The 16,106-nt window shown below is 53.7% G+C and overlaps 5 protein-coding genes across 5 annotated transcripts; 4 read left to right on the top strand and 1 right to left on the bottom strand.

Moving 5' to 3' along the window:
- The first annotated feature begins 48 nt into the window (after positions 1–48).
- On the top strand, positions 49–6,760 carry P153DRAFT_434893 (uncharacterized protein). Its single transcript, XM_033673115.1, has 2 exons — positions 49–3,321; positions 3,375–6,760. The coding sequence occupies exons 1-2, from the start codon at positions 340–342 to the stop codon at positions 6,480–6,482; spliced, it is 6,090 nt and encodes a 2,029-aa protein (XP_033519024.1). The 5' UTR covers positions 49–339; the 3' UTR covers positions 6,483–6,760.
- Positions 6,761–6,828: 68 nt separating this feature from the next.
- P153DRAFT_370559 (uncharacterized protein) lies at positions 6,829–7,447 on the bottom strand. The gene is made up of 2 exons (XM_033669068.1): positions 7,403–7,447; positions 6,829–7,347 (listed from the first exon to the last, which is right to left on the bottom strand). Exons 1-2 carry the CDS (start codon positions 7,440–7,442, stop codon positions 7,130–7,132), a joined length of 258 nt encoding a protein of 85 aa, XP_033519023.1. The 5' UTR covers positions 7,443–7,447; the 3' UTR covers positions 6,829–7,129.
- A 1,402-nt stretch (positions 7,448–8,849) lies between these two features.
- On the top strand, positions 8,850–10,289 carry P153DRAFT_360833 (uncharacterized protein; the record flags this gene model as incomplete). Its single annotated transcript, XM_033666942.1, has 1 exon — positions 8,850–10,289. The coding sequence occupies one exon, from the start codon at positions 8,850–8,852 to the stop codon at positions 10,287–10,289; it is 1,440 nt and encodes a 479-aa protein (XP_033519022.1).
- Positions 10,290–11,800: 1,511 nt separating this feature from the next.
- On the top strand, positions 11,801–12,606 carry P153DRAFT_123395 (uncharacterized protein). The gene has a single exon (XM_033661996.1). It carries the CDS (start codon positions 12,136–12,138, stop codon positions 12,559–12,561), a length of 426 nt encoding a protein of 141 aa, XP_033519021.1. The 5' UTR covers positions 11,801–12,135; the 3' UTR covers positions 12,562–12,606.
- A 752-nt stretch (positions 12,607–13,358) lies between these two features.
- P153DRAFT_301799 (high affinity glucose transporter) lies at positions 13,359–15,450 on the top strand (the record flags this gene model as incomplete). The annotated part of the gene is made up of 5 exons (XM_033664408.1): positions 13,359–13,450; positions 13,501–13,903; positions 13,959–14,343; positions 14,395–14,452; positions 14,790–15,450. The coding sequence occupies 5 exons, from the start codon at positions 13,359–13,361 to the stop codon at positions 15,448–15,450; spliced, it is 1,599 nt and encodes a 532-aa protein (XP_033519020.1).
- Positions 15,451–16,106: the final 656 nt, after the last annotated feature.

Genomic DNA, 16,106 nt, shown 5'->3' with positions numbered 1-16,106 from the left:
GGGCGCTGCGAGACGGGCCAAAACAAGCTTGCCTCACTCCCTCGATATTCACAATCCGCGCTCATGGAGGGGCCGCTCTCACCATTTCTGCCCTGCCCGACTCCCCCCCGCTCCGCCGCCGCCGTCGCCTGCTGAGGCTCGTTGCAGAGCCCGCCGCTCTGTGACTCTGCCACGCCGTCGCCGCCCGCAGCACCAGCCCCTAGACTGCGCGCCAGCACCAAAACAAAGCACGGCGACGATATCGCGACACAGCGCCGCCATCATCGCGCGGCCGTGAACACCCTCCCCCCCCCGACTCCAGCGCGCCGCCTCGCTCTGCTCCAATGCCCGGCTGACCTCATGCCCGCCTCGCCGCTGCCCACTGACCCGGACGACTCGGCCGCTCCGAAGAAGCATGGCTCGCCGGGCAAGAAGACGGGCGCTGCGGGCAAGCAGAACAACATGGACGGCAAAGACTTTGCCAAAGCCATCGGCATCAACAAGCCCGCCAACGTGCGCGACAAGATCAAGCGCTGGCAGCACACGGTCGAGCCCGACGAGGGTGGAGTAGACAAGGCAGGCACAGACAAGACGGGCGCAGACAAGGCAGGCGCGGACAAGGCCGTCGCGTCCGCCCTCAACACGCTCGCCCGGCCCGCCTCGTCGCCCAAGCTGCAGTCGACGACGCCCAAGGCGAAGCTCTTCGACGACAAGCCCAACTGGAAGCCCGCACACAAAGCCGCCAAATCCGTCGACGCCAGCCCCGAGCGCCCCAAGACGGCGAAGCAGGCGTCGCTCATCGCCAACCCGCTCGACGACGACGTCCTCACCGCCACCGCCCCGAAGAAGCGCGTCATCAGCGACTCCCACTGGCGCGCGAAGCCCGCAGCCCCCAAAGACACGGGCCGGCCCCTACCCAAGACCATCCCCAATGCCTGGGTGCGCCCCTCGAAGATTGTCAAGCTGGACAAGCCCGAGAACGAGGAGCCCCCGAAGGAGCAGCCCAAGGCCCCGCCGCCCGTCGCCCTGAAGCCGCTCGTCACCTACATCGGCAGGAGCACGGGGCAGACCAAGCCTCCGCCCAAGCCGCGCATCCCGCCAAAGCCACCCAGTCTGACCAAGCAGGAGCGCCCGAGCAGTAGCGGGTCGAGCAACGCAAAGGATGGCAAGAGCGAGAACAGCGCCCTGGCGCCACCATCACCTCAGCCCGAGAAGGAAAAGACCGAGATGGTCAAGATGCGCCGCAGCAGACGTCGACCCCAGACATCTCACCTCGCATCCAAGTCAGCTGACGATGTCTCCATGTTCAAGCACCAGGCACGCCGGTCAGACACATCGCTCAGCGACGATGCACAGAACATCATCACAGTCGAGTACGACGAGAGCCACGTCACATCGCCCCCAGCAAGTCAAATCACATCGCCGCGAGAGGGACGCATCACATCTCCACGCGACAGCCAAATCACATCCCCTCGAGATGACGAGCTGCGGGAGAGGCGGCGCAGGCGACGTCCCAAGAGCATGGGCGACAGGACAGCAGACGAGGCGCTCAGAGATTCTCCCTCGAATGCGCGCAGACGACGTCGCAGATCGTCCCCAAAGACTGATGGAGAGGAACTGGCAAGACGCTCGCCGGAACCACGCACACACTCGCCAGAACCACGCAAGCCATCCCCACAGCCAGGCCGAAGATCCCCACAGTCAGGCAGACGATCCCCACAACAAGGCAGGCGGTCCCCACAGCCATTCAAACACTCGCCAGTACCAGCCAGACGGTCACCGGAACCCGCCAAGCTCGCGACACCGCCCAGCAAGCCGGTTGGAAGTCGACTGGAGGCCTGGCTGAGCGGCACGTCTGATCCCTTCTCTGACAGCGATTCGCATCGCAGGATCAGATCGAAAGACTCAACATCGACCATAGAGATACCGCCCAAAAACCCGGCAGGCCCCCCTCGCAGACGAAGATCCAAAGAATCAGTCTCGACGGTAGAGCCGCCCCCCAAGGAAGACGCATCAGAAGTCACTGTCTCGACCGAAGTGACAAATGAGACCGAGGAAGACGTGCAACCACCCACCAGGCACAGCAGTGGGAGCAGCGGCAAGCGGCGCCGACGACGACGACGCAGCCGCGAGATCAAGGTGGAGACACCCATTGTAGATGATGCATCTACTGTCATGTCAGACGACACAGCCGAGACACCTGCGCCAGAAGCACCAACTGAAGTGTCACTCTCGCCCACGCCCACTCTAAAGCGCCGTGGCGCCAGACGCAGCCGTAGTCAACATTCCATCAAGAGCCGCTCCATGTCCTCACCACTGCGCGAAACTACATCAGTGGACGAGGCGTTCGATGAAGGCCTGAGAGAAGCAGGTGCCGCCTCGCCTGCACCCTCTTCGTCGGTAGATGCGTCAGCAATAGACATCGAGAACATTGCCCTGCGACCACGTCCACTCGACGTGAAGCGGTTCTTCCCCACTGGTGGCAAGCGCCTTTCCACAATTGCTTCCGTTGAATCATTCGCCGCATCGCAGAGGGCGCCTCCTTCAGAAGCCGTGGGCTCGGAGGCGCCTTACTCCGTCTCCAATTTCAGCGAAATTCTCTCGCAGGTAGCTGCCTCACAACTCAAAGCGTCTATGAATCCAGAAACATCCACTCTTCTGAGCCGCAAGAGCACGAGACGCAACAGACTTGCCAGCCATGCCGACTTGATATCGGTGTTGTCCATGCCCAAGACTGGCGCAAAGAGTATCGTGTCCGCTCGCAGCATCCGTACCAACAGGAGCCGCATGGCTACAGCCACCATTCCCGACATCATGAGGGAACTTACATCCGATGAGGGCAAGTACATGAGAGAGCTTCGCACCATTGTTGATGGCGTCATTCCCGTTCTCCTCAGCTGCGTTCTCTCCAAATCCGATTCTGCCGTCGCCGCCGGGTTGTTCTCTCGTTCAGCTAATACCGACCCGAACGACGTTACAAAGCCCATCATCGAAATGGGTGTTTGCCTAGAACGCATGAAGACGCTGCACAAGCGCATCCCTACAGATGATCCGGATGCTTTCGTGGACTGGGCCCAGAGCGCACAAGACGCCTACGCCGCGTACATTTCCTCCTGGCGTCTCGGCTTTCAAGACGTCGTCGTCAGCCTCGCCCCCGCAGACGACGATCCATTCAAGCCAGCAAAGATTGTGAACGGCCCTGAGGATGGTGCTCCTTGGGACGAAGGCATGCCGCGCAATGCCGAAGGTTACGTTGTGAACGGCGATGGGGAGCGTGTTGATGTTGCATACATACTCAAGCGGCCGCTCGTGCGGTTGAAGTATTTGTCAAAGAGCTTGAAGGTACGTTTTGATACTGTCTTTGGTAGTCCCCACATAACTAACCGTGGTTCCAGAGTATCAACCACGTAAGACCATCAGAACGTGCAGAGAAAATTGCGAGTATTTTCCAAGAACTTGTCACCGCCGCACGCAGACGCTCCAACGACGAATACGCCCGACTTGAAGATGAGGCTGCCGCCAATATCGACCCCACACGCACCCGTGATCCACGAAGCCTGGCCCCCCTCGCAGGCGTACGTGTTGAGCCCGCCCGTTGCGTACGAGCCAGAGACCACTTCGATATGCACCTGTACCATTCCAGTGGTCAGGAGATCAGCTGCCGCGTTGAGATTTTACTCCGCGACAACACGCCGGGCACCGGCAAGGGAGGCGATCTACTTTTCTGCGAAGTCGACCCAGCTGGACGTTGGCTTCTACTCCCACCCGTCCAACAAAACCGTGTCTCTGCTCGGAACGGCGACATGAAGGGCGAGATAGTCGTCATGATCCGTGGCCACCAAGCAGATGGGTCCGAATGGAGCGAGGTGATGTCGCTCACAATCGACGACGAGCAAGCTGGCTTCGAGTGGGTACAAATGTTAGGCCTCAACCCCATACCGCCACCGCTCTCCGATGTTAGACGAACACATGTTCCCGGCCACGATGCGTCCGCTGCTTTCATCACGGCATCACCAAGATCGACCTCCCCACACCAAAGCCGCACGCCGAGCCCCCACGAAATCGATATACCCATTGGAGAACAGCACACGGAAGTCTCCAAGGTGTGGCGCTCCAACACGCCTGACAGACGTCAGCAGTCACGTACTGTGTCCCCCACTACTCCACCCGGTGTAGACACTTCTCTAGATAGCGGGACATACGACACAAGTGCAACCACGCCTGGCGAAGATGGTCGATCCACAAGCCCATGGGATGACGACCCCGACCGAACACCTCGCAGTCTCAATGAAGCCTTACGCATTGCCGACAATGGATCGCCTACTGGTTTGAGGCGTACCAAGGCTACGAGACTGTCAAGACACGGAACATCATCGCCGGTTTCATCAAAGTCCTCGCGTCAGATCACTCTCGATGATCCGCAAGAGTTTGTTGAGGAGCCAATGTCTATCGAAGAAGAGGTCAAGCCACGCAGAAAATCGACCAAGCGCCGACCTCAATCGCTCCCATCTGGAGGATCATCAACTGTATCGCAGTCTAACAAGAAATACAGCGTCTGGATGCCAGAATCTGACGTTGGGGACTCGGATGAGTCGGAAGAAGACACACAGTCTGTTGGAGACCAAACACTCTCACCGCCGGGCTCTCCTCCGTTACTCGCACGTCCAAGTATGCACAGACGAGTCTCTTCAGTACCTTCGCTCGAGTTGCCAAGTATTCCCAGGCAGAGAAAGTCGAGCCGACCTTCGTCTCCAGTTGATGAGCCTGAACCGGAACCGGAACGAATCCTTGAGCCAGCATTCACAACTCCCAAATCCAAGAAGAAGTCCAAGCTGGCCAACGAGATACTGCAAGACGAGGAAGATGATGGCCCACCGCCCGTGCCAGTTCATCGATCACCCAGTCCCGCTACGCCCGTGACACTGAAGGGAACCAAGACCCCCGTATTGACGCCAGCGTTACCCGCTTTCAAGAACAAACGGCGCTCCTCATCTCCATTGAAGCATGAGTATGAGCCCTCCACTTGCACTGAGTCGTCGAGCGAGAGTGAAGAGGAAGTTGTATCTGAGGTGGACGCGTCTGAAGAAGATGAAGAGAGCCTGACGTCGGAGTCGTCAGATGATGAGCTCGAAGACGACGTCCCCATGCCATTGATGCCTTCCGGCTACCCTGGACTTCATGGATATGTTTCACGGCCATGCCCTCCAAATCGACGAACAACCACATTCGACGAGCCAGAGCCTAAGCCGTTCGCCAAAGTCTCGCCACCTTCGTCAATCAATAACACGCCAGCCGACACAATCACACCATCTCAGTCCGCATCCAACACACCTTACCGATCCGTTCCGCACGACTCTGGCAAAGCGACCAAGTCAGTGGGGTCAATTTTCACCTGGTCGGACGAAGGCAGATGGGACAGCTTGCACCCTGATGAGTGCAACATTGTCGTTACACCAGGCAAGGTCGAAGTGTTCGAACTCAAGTCCGACGGTCACGAGACAGGACGTGCTCCCCTAATTGCGGTTGAGCTTACCCCTCTTGTGCCGTTGCGCAAATCAACAGCGATTGACATCTCCATCCGCTCCCCACCGACCTCCGACTCCCGCATCCAAACCGGAAACAACATCATGTTGAGGAGTCGCAACGCCACGGAATGCACGCAGCTCTACGCCCTGATCAACCAAGCCCGCATCAACAACCCCACATATCTAGCCCTCCAGAACGCACGCGGCCCATACGGCCAAACAAGCTGGGCCGAAGCCATGGACCGCCAAAACGCCGCGCGCACAAATCCCAGCACCTCCTCCGGCTGGCTCAACAACACCCTCGGGCGGCGCAACAGCTACCGCAAAACCACCACCCGCGCAGCCTCCATCTCCGCCGCCACCGAGTCCTCCGTCGGGACTATGAACACCGCGCTCCGCTCCGCCCTCGGCCGCTTCTCCTTCGGCAAAAACGGCATGTTCAGCGTCCGCAACTCCACCCTCGGCTCCCGCAGCTCAGGCTCCTTCGACAGCGCCGAGCGCCCCGGCTCAGGCGCCAGCACACCACCCGGCTCCACCGGCGCCCCCGCAGGCATCACAAACACAAAGTGCCGCCTCTACGAACGCGAATCCCTCAAGAAATGGCGCGATATGGGTTCCGCGAGACTTACTATCATGCTCCCCTCGCCCCACCCCAGCGTGCCCTCCTCCCCTAACTCACTCCAGCGCGCGCCTGGTACGAGAGACCACACACAAGAGCGCCGCATCCTGGTCACGGGTAAAATGAAGGGCGAGGTGCTGCTCGACGTCACGCTGAGTGAGACGTGCTTTGAGCGCGTGGCGCGCAGTGGGATTGCGGTGAGTGTTTGGGAGGATACGGTGGGTGATGATGGAGAGGTTGGGAGAGTTGGTAAGACGGGCGGGGTTAGTGGGGCGAGAGCACGCGTTTATATGATTCAGATGAAGAGTGAGAGGGAGTGTGCGCATTGCTTTGGGTTGTTGGGGAGGTTGAGGTATTAGGATCTGTGCTTTTTTTGGGAAGGGCGTTTGGGGGGGCGGGATACCATACCATACCAAATCTTGGTTTTCTGCAGGACCGCGTCTGGTCGTGCGTTTTCTTTCCTTTCTTGTCTTTTCTTCTCTGCTCTGCTCTTTTCTTTATGTTGGGTGGAGTGGTGTGTATGTACACTGCTTGCTTGGCTGGGTGTGGCTACACTGTTACCTCTTCCGGCACACCAAGATAGCGTCCAGCGGGATAGAAAACAAAGGACCGTATATATAGTAATAATATTCTGTACATTTCACTTACTTTGCCTCTTCTCTTCGTTTCTGGACGTGTAGAACTCGTTGTTCCACGTCCCTGGAGCTAGCTAGCTGGCGAGTATAGGGCCTAAGAAGTATACAACGGAGTGTACGGTGTTGGCACGTCTTACTACTACCTACGATTCTACAATAAGTCTTCGTTAGAAACCCTTTACTATCGTACTACACTACACTACCTCTTACTATAATGCCAAACTGGGCAGGGCTGGAGTACACTGCCCGGGGCAATACACACCGACTGTTTTACCTAGTAAACTTTGTAGATAAATTCTCACTACTCTTTTGTTTTGTCTGGGATGGTCTGATTTGATGTGCTGTTGCTGGTCTACGCGCGGATTACACTATTATGTATCGCTACGTGGGGAAGCGGCGAGAAGCGTGAAGGGGGGGTTTGTGAGGAGGGGAGAGGGTAAGGAGGGAAGGGGAGAGTGAGGTGTTGTGAGGAAGGAGAAGCTGGATATGAGTATTGCACTTCCTCCCACGAGACGATTTTGCAGCGTTTTTCGCTTGTGGAGTGTGGTGGGGTGTGATGTGTGATGGTATTGTGCGCTAGGTCGAAGGCCTGGTGCCTGTTATCTAAATACTAATGAAAAGATGGGAATCTGAGAAAAACGCACTTATTTCATATTTCAGTCTTCTCTCCCCAAAGACGTTCATGCACGGTTTCTTGTAGCACCAAGTCGGTGGACGGGGAGATATATATATCGAATGGGTCAGCGTGCTCTTGAGCGTGTATCGCGTTCTGAAGATTTCGCGGCATGGCCATACATCTTGTCAGCTGGTAGTATTATTTTACAGGCATGGGTTTTCTGGGTAGCCAGCCGGTCTTGGGGACTTTGCCTGATTCGTCCCATGTCTGCGAGCGTGACTTGCTTCTTTTGTGGCACTATCGCGTCGTGCTTGTGGGGTTTGGGAGGCGTCTTGTTTCGTGTGTATGCTGGGCTTGGTATAAGCTTATTCGCATGGTAGTTTTGCCCTTGTTACGTTCTTGTTCTCCTGACGTCCTGCTCTTTTAGTCGGCGAGGTGGGCTTTCGTGGGAGTGGTCTGGCTCTTTCGTCGACGGAGGGTTCGCTGGGAATCATAGCTCGAGCGAAGGGGGTGAGAAAGCGGAGTGATATGGGCTGATGTACGGTCCATCATCATACGCCTTGTAGTTTTCAACGCTGGTAAGAAGATATATGGTGAAAAGAAATGCATGAATTGAGAGAGAGCCAGAAAGGAACCTGGACAAAGTTACGGAAAAGTATGTTCACAATGCCACTATACGTGTGAGAGGATACAGATGTCTTTCGTCTTCCTGATACTGAAGTGCAAGTAAACACCACAGTCAGTGTTTACGAATAGTGTAGCAGAAGGATCAAATAACACATGTTCGAACGAGAGTCCGAGAAGCGGCGCGAGACTTGACATTAGCACTTAAACAAGCGTGATTCGCATCTAGTTGACATACTTCCAGCTTGTTCGAAGAAGCTTGAGAATGGCAAAGTGAGAGAGAGGTTAAGTTCACAGATCATGACGTGCTAGTCAGCACTAGACTCACATCCGGACGCGTCGTCATCACTAAAACACAGCCACGCATGAGAGTTGTCTTGACGGATGCTGCGACTGTGCGCAGTCGCTTTGGTCAGCGGAACGGCATGGAAGGCTGAATTGGCCTTGCAGAACAAAAGGTCAGATGTGTGACACCGACGAAGCGGACCCATTGGTGCAATCCCGTGGCTACAGATGGTAGGTTTGCGTTAGAAAGAGGAGTACATAGGAAGATAGCCACGAACTTACTGACTATGTACGTGGATCAGAGCGTTGCTGAATCGAACATTATGGAATCACTTCAACGGTGCGTGAGCGTGGTTTACGAACAAAATTCACAAAAGTGCGTGACGTGAAAGGCATGTGTGCACGCGTCTTAGCGCGGATTTCGACCGTCCTCAAGTGCAGATGACTCCACCAGGTCTCACCATTTACCCCGCAGACCCGGGCTCTCTCACTTCCTCTCATCCCGACTCAAGCACCACCATAGCTCGCCGATTTGTTGATATTTTTTTGAATGCCTGCTACCAGTCATGAAGTACTTGCCACCAGAACTGCACTACGAAGTGTGTGAGTATCTGTCGCTCGAAGACATACGGAGATACCGCCTGGTCAACAAAACCTTTTCCCATGTTGGAGCAGCCAAGCTCTTCCGTCAGCTCACTTTTCACGCCAGCGACGAGAGCCTCAACCAAGTATGCGCTGTTGCTGCTCACCCAGTGCTCCGGAAGCAAGTCAAATCACTAATATGGGATGCGAACTTGTGGGATATTGGCACTTATGGAAGCAGTTTTGAAGAATTCAGAAACTACACCTCTGACCATTCTCGATCTGGCCTCCAGGAGATGGAGCACAAACTCGCAAGGCAGCTAAATGTCTCCCGCGATCAACTGGTACTGGAGCATCAGTCTGAGGTAGAATCGGAGGTCCAAAGGCATTATGGCCTCTACCAAGCGCGTAGAATCGATGAACAAAGAGTCTTACGCGAGCGTCTCACAGCCATCTGTCTACGACCCATACTTCGCCGCTTTCTCGGCATGGAAAAGATCAGTATTCACAATGGTGATTACTATAAGTGGTGTCCTAAGCGTTGGCCAGACTATTATTGGGGGGGTGATCACGTCCTTCCTGAAACTAAAGCAACAGAGCTCCTAGCTAGGGGAGAAGGCGCCTGGCAAGATAATCTGGGAAGCGGACTGCCTGTTTGGCACCCTTTTGAGCATAGCATTATCGCTGTAGGACACCAACTCAAGGAGCTCGTTGTCGACCACCTTTCCTGGAAGACGTTTCAATCCGAGTTTCGAGTCAGTATGTTGGCAAGACACTGCCCAGGTCTTGTGAGTCTGAAGCTCGCCGTGGCGGTTGAAGCTGGTTATGGAACGAAAATTGAGGTCAATAACTCGGGACAATGTCGGTCGATCATGAAGAACGGACAATTGGCTGGATTCATTGCTGGGCTTAGCAAGCTTCAGGTTCTAGAGATCCGATTTCCCTACTATGCTAGGACATATGTTGCGGCTGTCGAACTTTCCGACATCATCCCAGCAGACCAGACCGGCCTTCGGCGTCTTGTTCTCGAACGATTCGAGACCTCGGAAGCCCACATCAGTAAATTGTTACGCAGCAACAGGAAGACACTCAAAGATTTGAGCCTCCAGGATATTTATCTGAACCCTCGAGGGTCATGGACCAGAATTTTCAAGATGATCCGAAATCGATTATCCCTTACCTCAGCACAGTTCGACGGCGTTCTTTGCGACAGTGTGCGTCCAAACGTACCTCTTGACAGATTTAATCATCGTGCAGGCGTTGAAGATGGTTGGGATTTCATGTGGTACAGCGACGAGGGTGAAGATGAGCGTTTGGGGTACGCCTTGTCAGACTACCTCGTGAAGGGCCCAGTTTGTCCCCTTACGTACGACATGAAGATTGCGGTTCAGAAGGGCCGCAAAGAGCTTGTTGCGGAGCCCTGAATTAACGCGGCTCGAGTTTAGCATGCATGAATGAGCTCAGCGTGGAGTAAGGCTAGTAGGATATTCCATCGTTAGTTTTCAAGTTGATCCGGGAATAGGAGCGGTAGCCACCTTGATCTAAATGTCAATGTTGGCCTCAAGCAGAAAGCCGCTGATTGCAGTTTGAGAGCGTTTGAAATGTCACTGAAAATGGGTCTTATCCTGTTGTGGTTCAACATCATCCAAACATTCAGATGTTTGATCACCTGCAAAAGGCATGCCCCATCACAATGCATAATCATAACCTTCCAACCCATCTCAGGTGCGTCCTCAAATAGAGAGACACACTATGTCCTGAGACAGATTGGCAGTTCGGACCTTTAGTACCTCCTATTTGCAAGTCCGTTGAGCTTTCGTCGTAATAAGATATTTGTGAAAGTATTGCTCCTCTGTGCTAGCACGCTCTAACTAGGATCTCTGCAGTGTTAGCTATGCTGTCAATCATCCTGTTAACGCCGTTAAACAACCCTTTGGCAATACCCCCTGTCTTCTCACTACTTGAGTAGTTTGCCTAGATATTGGAGGGTCAGGGGTAAAGCGCGTTTGAGAAAAATTATCTCCCTAGTCTTTGGATATCGTTCTAACGCAGGCATGTGCATACCGGGATCTCCGCAATGTAGACTAGGTGATCTCTGCAACTAGTAGGGTACACTATTACGTCTTGGTATGCATCAGCCTGCATTAGCGCATCAATGAACAATCTGTATTCTACCGTGATGAATTAAGCGCTGTGCCTACCTGGCACGGCCCTTAGAATGGATGTGGCGCATGCTAACGGATTTGAGTCACGTCTGCTTGGTTTACCGCCTTGTTCTCAATGGTCATGGGGGGGCTGGACCGGGCGGGGTGACCAGTTGTACCGGGGCGTGGAGGGATAGGTGACAAGTTGAGGTGGGAGAGTTGTCATGTGTCTGCGTGTTGGCAGCATGCTAGGACGTTCGGGTGTAATGCCGTGGGTTATAGACTGCGTTACACGTGCTTCCTAACAGTAGGACATAACTACAACGACAACCACGTCAGGCTGCACAACATCCGTCTGACGGTGGTTCTGCGAAATAACGTTGGGTAAATGGATTTCGACTAGTGTGTGTTATGCGCGGAAATATAGATGGGGGCCTGGATTGGGAGGTTGGAGAAAGAGAAAGATTGGGGAGGTGGGAGGAGTAGGGATTATGAAGGTGGACAACGAAAACGTGGAATAGGGAAGAATAAAAAAGACGTAAAGCGGGGAACAGAGGGGGAACGATTAGCTGAGTTAATACGATGAGTACATATGTAAGTGTTGAGTGTTGAGAAGGGTGTTTCTTTCGTGTGTTTGTGGGGAGTTGTAGAGTGTGGTGGATAGGGTGCGGTGTTCTCCTCAGTTATCTTTTAGTTCACAAATAGATGGATGGGTATGACAGTATCAGTATAGACTGAGGTTTGCGAGAACAAGCAAGCGCGTGACAAGCAAGCTCTGGGGGAGTATATTTTCCGACATGATACGATCCAGGAAACCTCCTCGACAAGTACTTTTCGAGCCGAGCATGAGTGTCATGTAAGGGCACACGCGACGCGCACGGCAACATTCTCGTAAAAGTTGTCTACCAATAATTTGCAAGTCCATAGCCGAGGCTACATCACACACGCATTCTTGTTCCCGACTTCCTCGCGCTAACGTCGGTTCTCGGCACCAGGTCAGCAAGGCACATGCGGCTCTTCGTCTCGTCTCACGTTGTCGAAGAGGCGGCACGGGCGTTTGGAACAACCGGGTGGAGACGCTGTACGCACGCGCCTACGTACGCACCCACGCATCCATCCATTGGTAATGCTTACCAGAAGGCTGGATGGGGTAGGGTATCCGGCTCGGTGTTTCTCCTCCGATCTTGTCGATGTCGGGGGTTTCGGGGGTTGGAATTGTGGATGGGGAGAACTTGAGGATTTGAGACGGGGGCATGAAGATGTGCGCTGGGAGGGCGTGGAGTGGAGACAGATGTTGGGTGATGGGTTTGTTTCTCTTTGTTGTTCATGTGTGTGTGTATGCACTGCTTCGCGCGAAAGAAACCCGGACGCTGTCGGACGGCGTGAGTGGGATGCTTATCGTCAGGCCATATGGTCGGATCGCGCTACATTGGTGGTCGGCTGCATGGTGAATCCTTCTATGCGCGTCAGATCAGCTTGTGCTTGTACGCGAGGTAGATACTTTCACATCAATACTGCAAGAATGGTCTTTCTTCTCACACACATCGCTTGAGTTGACTTCTACTTTACTGTAATACACTGAATTGACATGCCGGTGATCGACGTCCTCTTCGCAAGGCTTAATGTCGGTTCTCGGTGCTATCAAGCTTTGCCATGCAGCGGGAGGCGCAACGCCCACGCTAGCATGCCGGACGTTACATTGCGAAGTGGGGACGTGACGTCAACTTCAAGATGAAACCTCACATTGACCACAGTGGAGCTCTGGTGGAGAGAAAACTCTGGAATTGTGGGCAAAGATGGAGATTGGGGTATGGGGACTGGAGTGTGTGTGGAGGGTGGATGATGGGGAAATAGTGAGGGGAAGAGATAACGGGGACGATTGATACACATCGATTCAGTCAAACCACGGACAGAAGATGAGATGCTCACAACACACACCACCAGTCAATTGTCAGCAGACGGCATGATACGAGTGGATTATTACTCCGTTCCATTTCGCCTTTCCCGTTGCCCTCTCCCGACTCGTACACCAGCTTCGCGCTCCCGTCCATGCTAGTGCTTGTTTCCACCGCTCTCCATTTCCCACTTCACCAATCAGAACTTGAAATCATCGGAGACGATACCCAACCAGGCAGTCTATCAGCCACTTCCGCCATTGTCGCGTGCCCTGGAACAGTGAAGGGCCTGTTGCGGGGCTCCCACAATGCTCTCCTCATCTCCTGACCTGGTCACGCTGGGGATTGACCCGAGTGATCGGACATTGGGAACATACAAATACCCGTTTTCTCCCCAGATCGCTGTTTACCAGCTCAACAGTTCTTTGTACGACAGACAAGAGATTCGGCCAAGATGTATCAGATTGGCAACATCTACGGGATTACCGCTCTTGCGGTCGTCGGTGGAGGGTTGTTTGGTTTTGATATTAGTTCTATGAGCGCTATGTGGGTTTGATCACTCACAACCCCTCTGGACAACTACTGACATATTTTAGCCTGCCAACTCAGCAATATCGATGCTACTTCAACCAAGGACCCAATGGCCCGCCATACACACAAAACGAGTTATGCTCTGGTCCCTCAGCTAACGTACAAGGTGGAATCACAGCTGCCATGCCTGGTGGCTCCTTTCTTGGTTCTCTGGCATCCGGATACTTGACTGACAAGTTGGGTCGCAAACGAGCTATTCAGATCGGGTGTTTGATCTGGGTGATCGGTTCTATCATCTCCTGTGCCTCGCAAAACATTGGCATGCTCATTGCTGGCCGCTTCATCAACGGTGTCTCCGTCGGTATCTGCTCTGCTCAAGTCCCTGTATACGTCACAGAGCTGGCCCCTCCATCGAAGCGTGGTCGTGTTGTCGGTTCCCAACAGTGGGCTATCACTTGGGGTATTTTGGTGAGTATTCCTATTATCAAACCAATTCACATTGCCTCAAAATTGACTGGAAAAGATTATGTATTACATCTCTTACGGCTGCAGCTTCATGGACGGCGCAAAGGCCTTCCGCGTTCCATGGGCTCTGCAGATGCTCCCAGCAATCTTCCTCTTTTTCGCACTTTTCCTCCTACCTGAGTCGCCCCGATGGCTCGCCCGCCACGACCGCTGGGAGGAAGCCCACGCCGTTCTGACACTTGTCCACGGCAAAGGCGATGCCAACAGTCCTTTTGTTGCTCTGGAGATGGCCGAGATCAAGCAGATGATCGAATTCGAGAGGCTCAATGCCGATGTGTCTGTCACAGAACTCTTCAAGCCTGCCATGCTCAACCGCCTTCACATCGGCATATTCACACAGATCTGGTCGCAGCTGACTGGCATGAACGTGATGATGTACTATAGTAAGAATACGCCGTTGACACCGTCTGAGTATTTCACTAACACGTTCTTAGTTACCTACGTCTTCGGTATGGCTGGTCTCAACGGCAATATCAATTTGATCGCTTCGAGGTTAGTTACACCCTCTTCCACTCAAGTTCAGAAGTCTCTTCGAGTCCAGACGATGTGCACAAAGTTTGGTGGTCGTTGTCCAGCGATTACAAAACTTTACTGCGTACCCTCTATCTGGGGTTGAGTGAAATGCCAATCCCTAGCGCAAAAGCAAGATGACCACAAGAGTAAATGCTATATACAAGGCACTTCAGGCGTATACCTGTCGCACTCTAGCCATAAAAGTTTCATTAAAAAAAACTGTTGGTACTTGGTCAGCTGCGATTGGGTCTCGGCTTTTACACTCAACGTCGAGAACACTATCCACCCAAGACCACCACCACTAACAACAACTCAGTATTCAATACGTGATCAACGTGATCATGACAATCCCCGCACTCATCTACATGGATCGCTGGGGTCGCCGGCCCATGTTTGTCAGCGGCGGTATTCTGATGGCGATATGGATGTTCGCGAACGCTGGTCTGATGGCCACCTACGGCCATGCCGCTCCCCCAGGAGGTGTGAACAACATTGCAGAGGAATCGTGGGAGATCAGTGGTCGTCCCGCCTACGCCGTCATCGCCTGCACATACCTCTTTGTCGCCAGCTACGCCCCCACCTGGGGACCAGCATCATGGGTGTACCCTCCCGAGCTCTTCCCTCTCCGTGTCCGTGGAAAGGCCGTCGCACTCACAACATCGTCGAACTGGATCTTCAACTTCGCGCTGTCGTACTTCGTGCCCCCGGCGTTTGTCAGCATCAAGTGGAAGGTGTACATCATCTTCGGTGTGTTCTGCACGGCCATGGCAATTCACACGTTCTTCTGCTTCCCTGAGACGGCCGGAAAGACGCTCGAGGATATCGAGGAGATGTTCTTGGCTGGCGTGCCGGCGTGGAAGACAAAGACGGACTTTAGCAACTCGCGCCGTGCTGAGAGGGGCTTGGTCGATTCGGAGAAGGGCATGGCGTATAATGCTGAAAAGGTGGAGAACACGGACGTGCCTACGGCTGCATGAGAAAATCTACGATGGACATGAGACTGAGGTTGTGAACTGGAAAATAGCTGTCTTGTAAGTACTGTTTGAATATGCATAGGAGCTCGTTGAAAGAAACATCACCCGATGTATGCATTTTTTCATGATGAACATAACGTTTCTGGCTTTTCATAACTCGTACTGTGACAGTGGAATCATATCCTTGTGTCGATGTCCGCTTTGTAGCAGGACAACTACAAGGAAAGTTTAATTAAGCGTTTCTGTGCGTCAACTTTTGCTGGTACATGTCTTACCTAACACGTTCTTGTCAACGTTTTCTTATACACTTTACACGTTGTAGATTCAAGCGCCTCTATGAGTTTATCTTCGTATTTTTGTATTTCCGTCACGCTTCCGTTCCAAAGAGACAACACTCAATATATGGGCTTATCCACAATTTTCAACCTTTGTGAGGTTTTTATGATTTTCACTGATACAGCGGATTGGTGTTGTCGTCGCGTCGCTGCCCGTCTCGTGGACGGTGGCCTTGGCGTGTTGATTTACTTCGGTGGCACAACTCGTCCACTTCCTCACCAACACCACCAACTTCCCTCACCTCATTCACTTCTACGCGTGCCCCCACTCATATATGGCCTTGATCTACTATCTCGCTGTCGCACTTGTTTAGCTGTTGCGAC

Source organism: Dothidotthia symphoricarpi (genome assembly GCF_010015815.1).
Source record: "Dothidotthia symphoricarpi CBS 119687 unplaced genomic scaffold P153scaffold_22, whole genome shotgun sequence".
Lineage (NCBI taxonomy): Eukaryota > Fungi > Ascomycota > Dothideomycetes > Pleosporales > Dothidotthiaceae > Dothidotthia > Dothidotthia symphoricarpi.
Note: the sequence above shows the minus strand (reverse complement) of the source record. Positions and strands in the feature narration are given on the sequence as shown.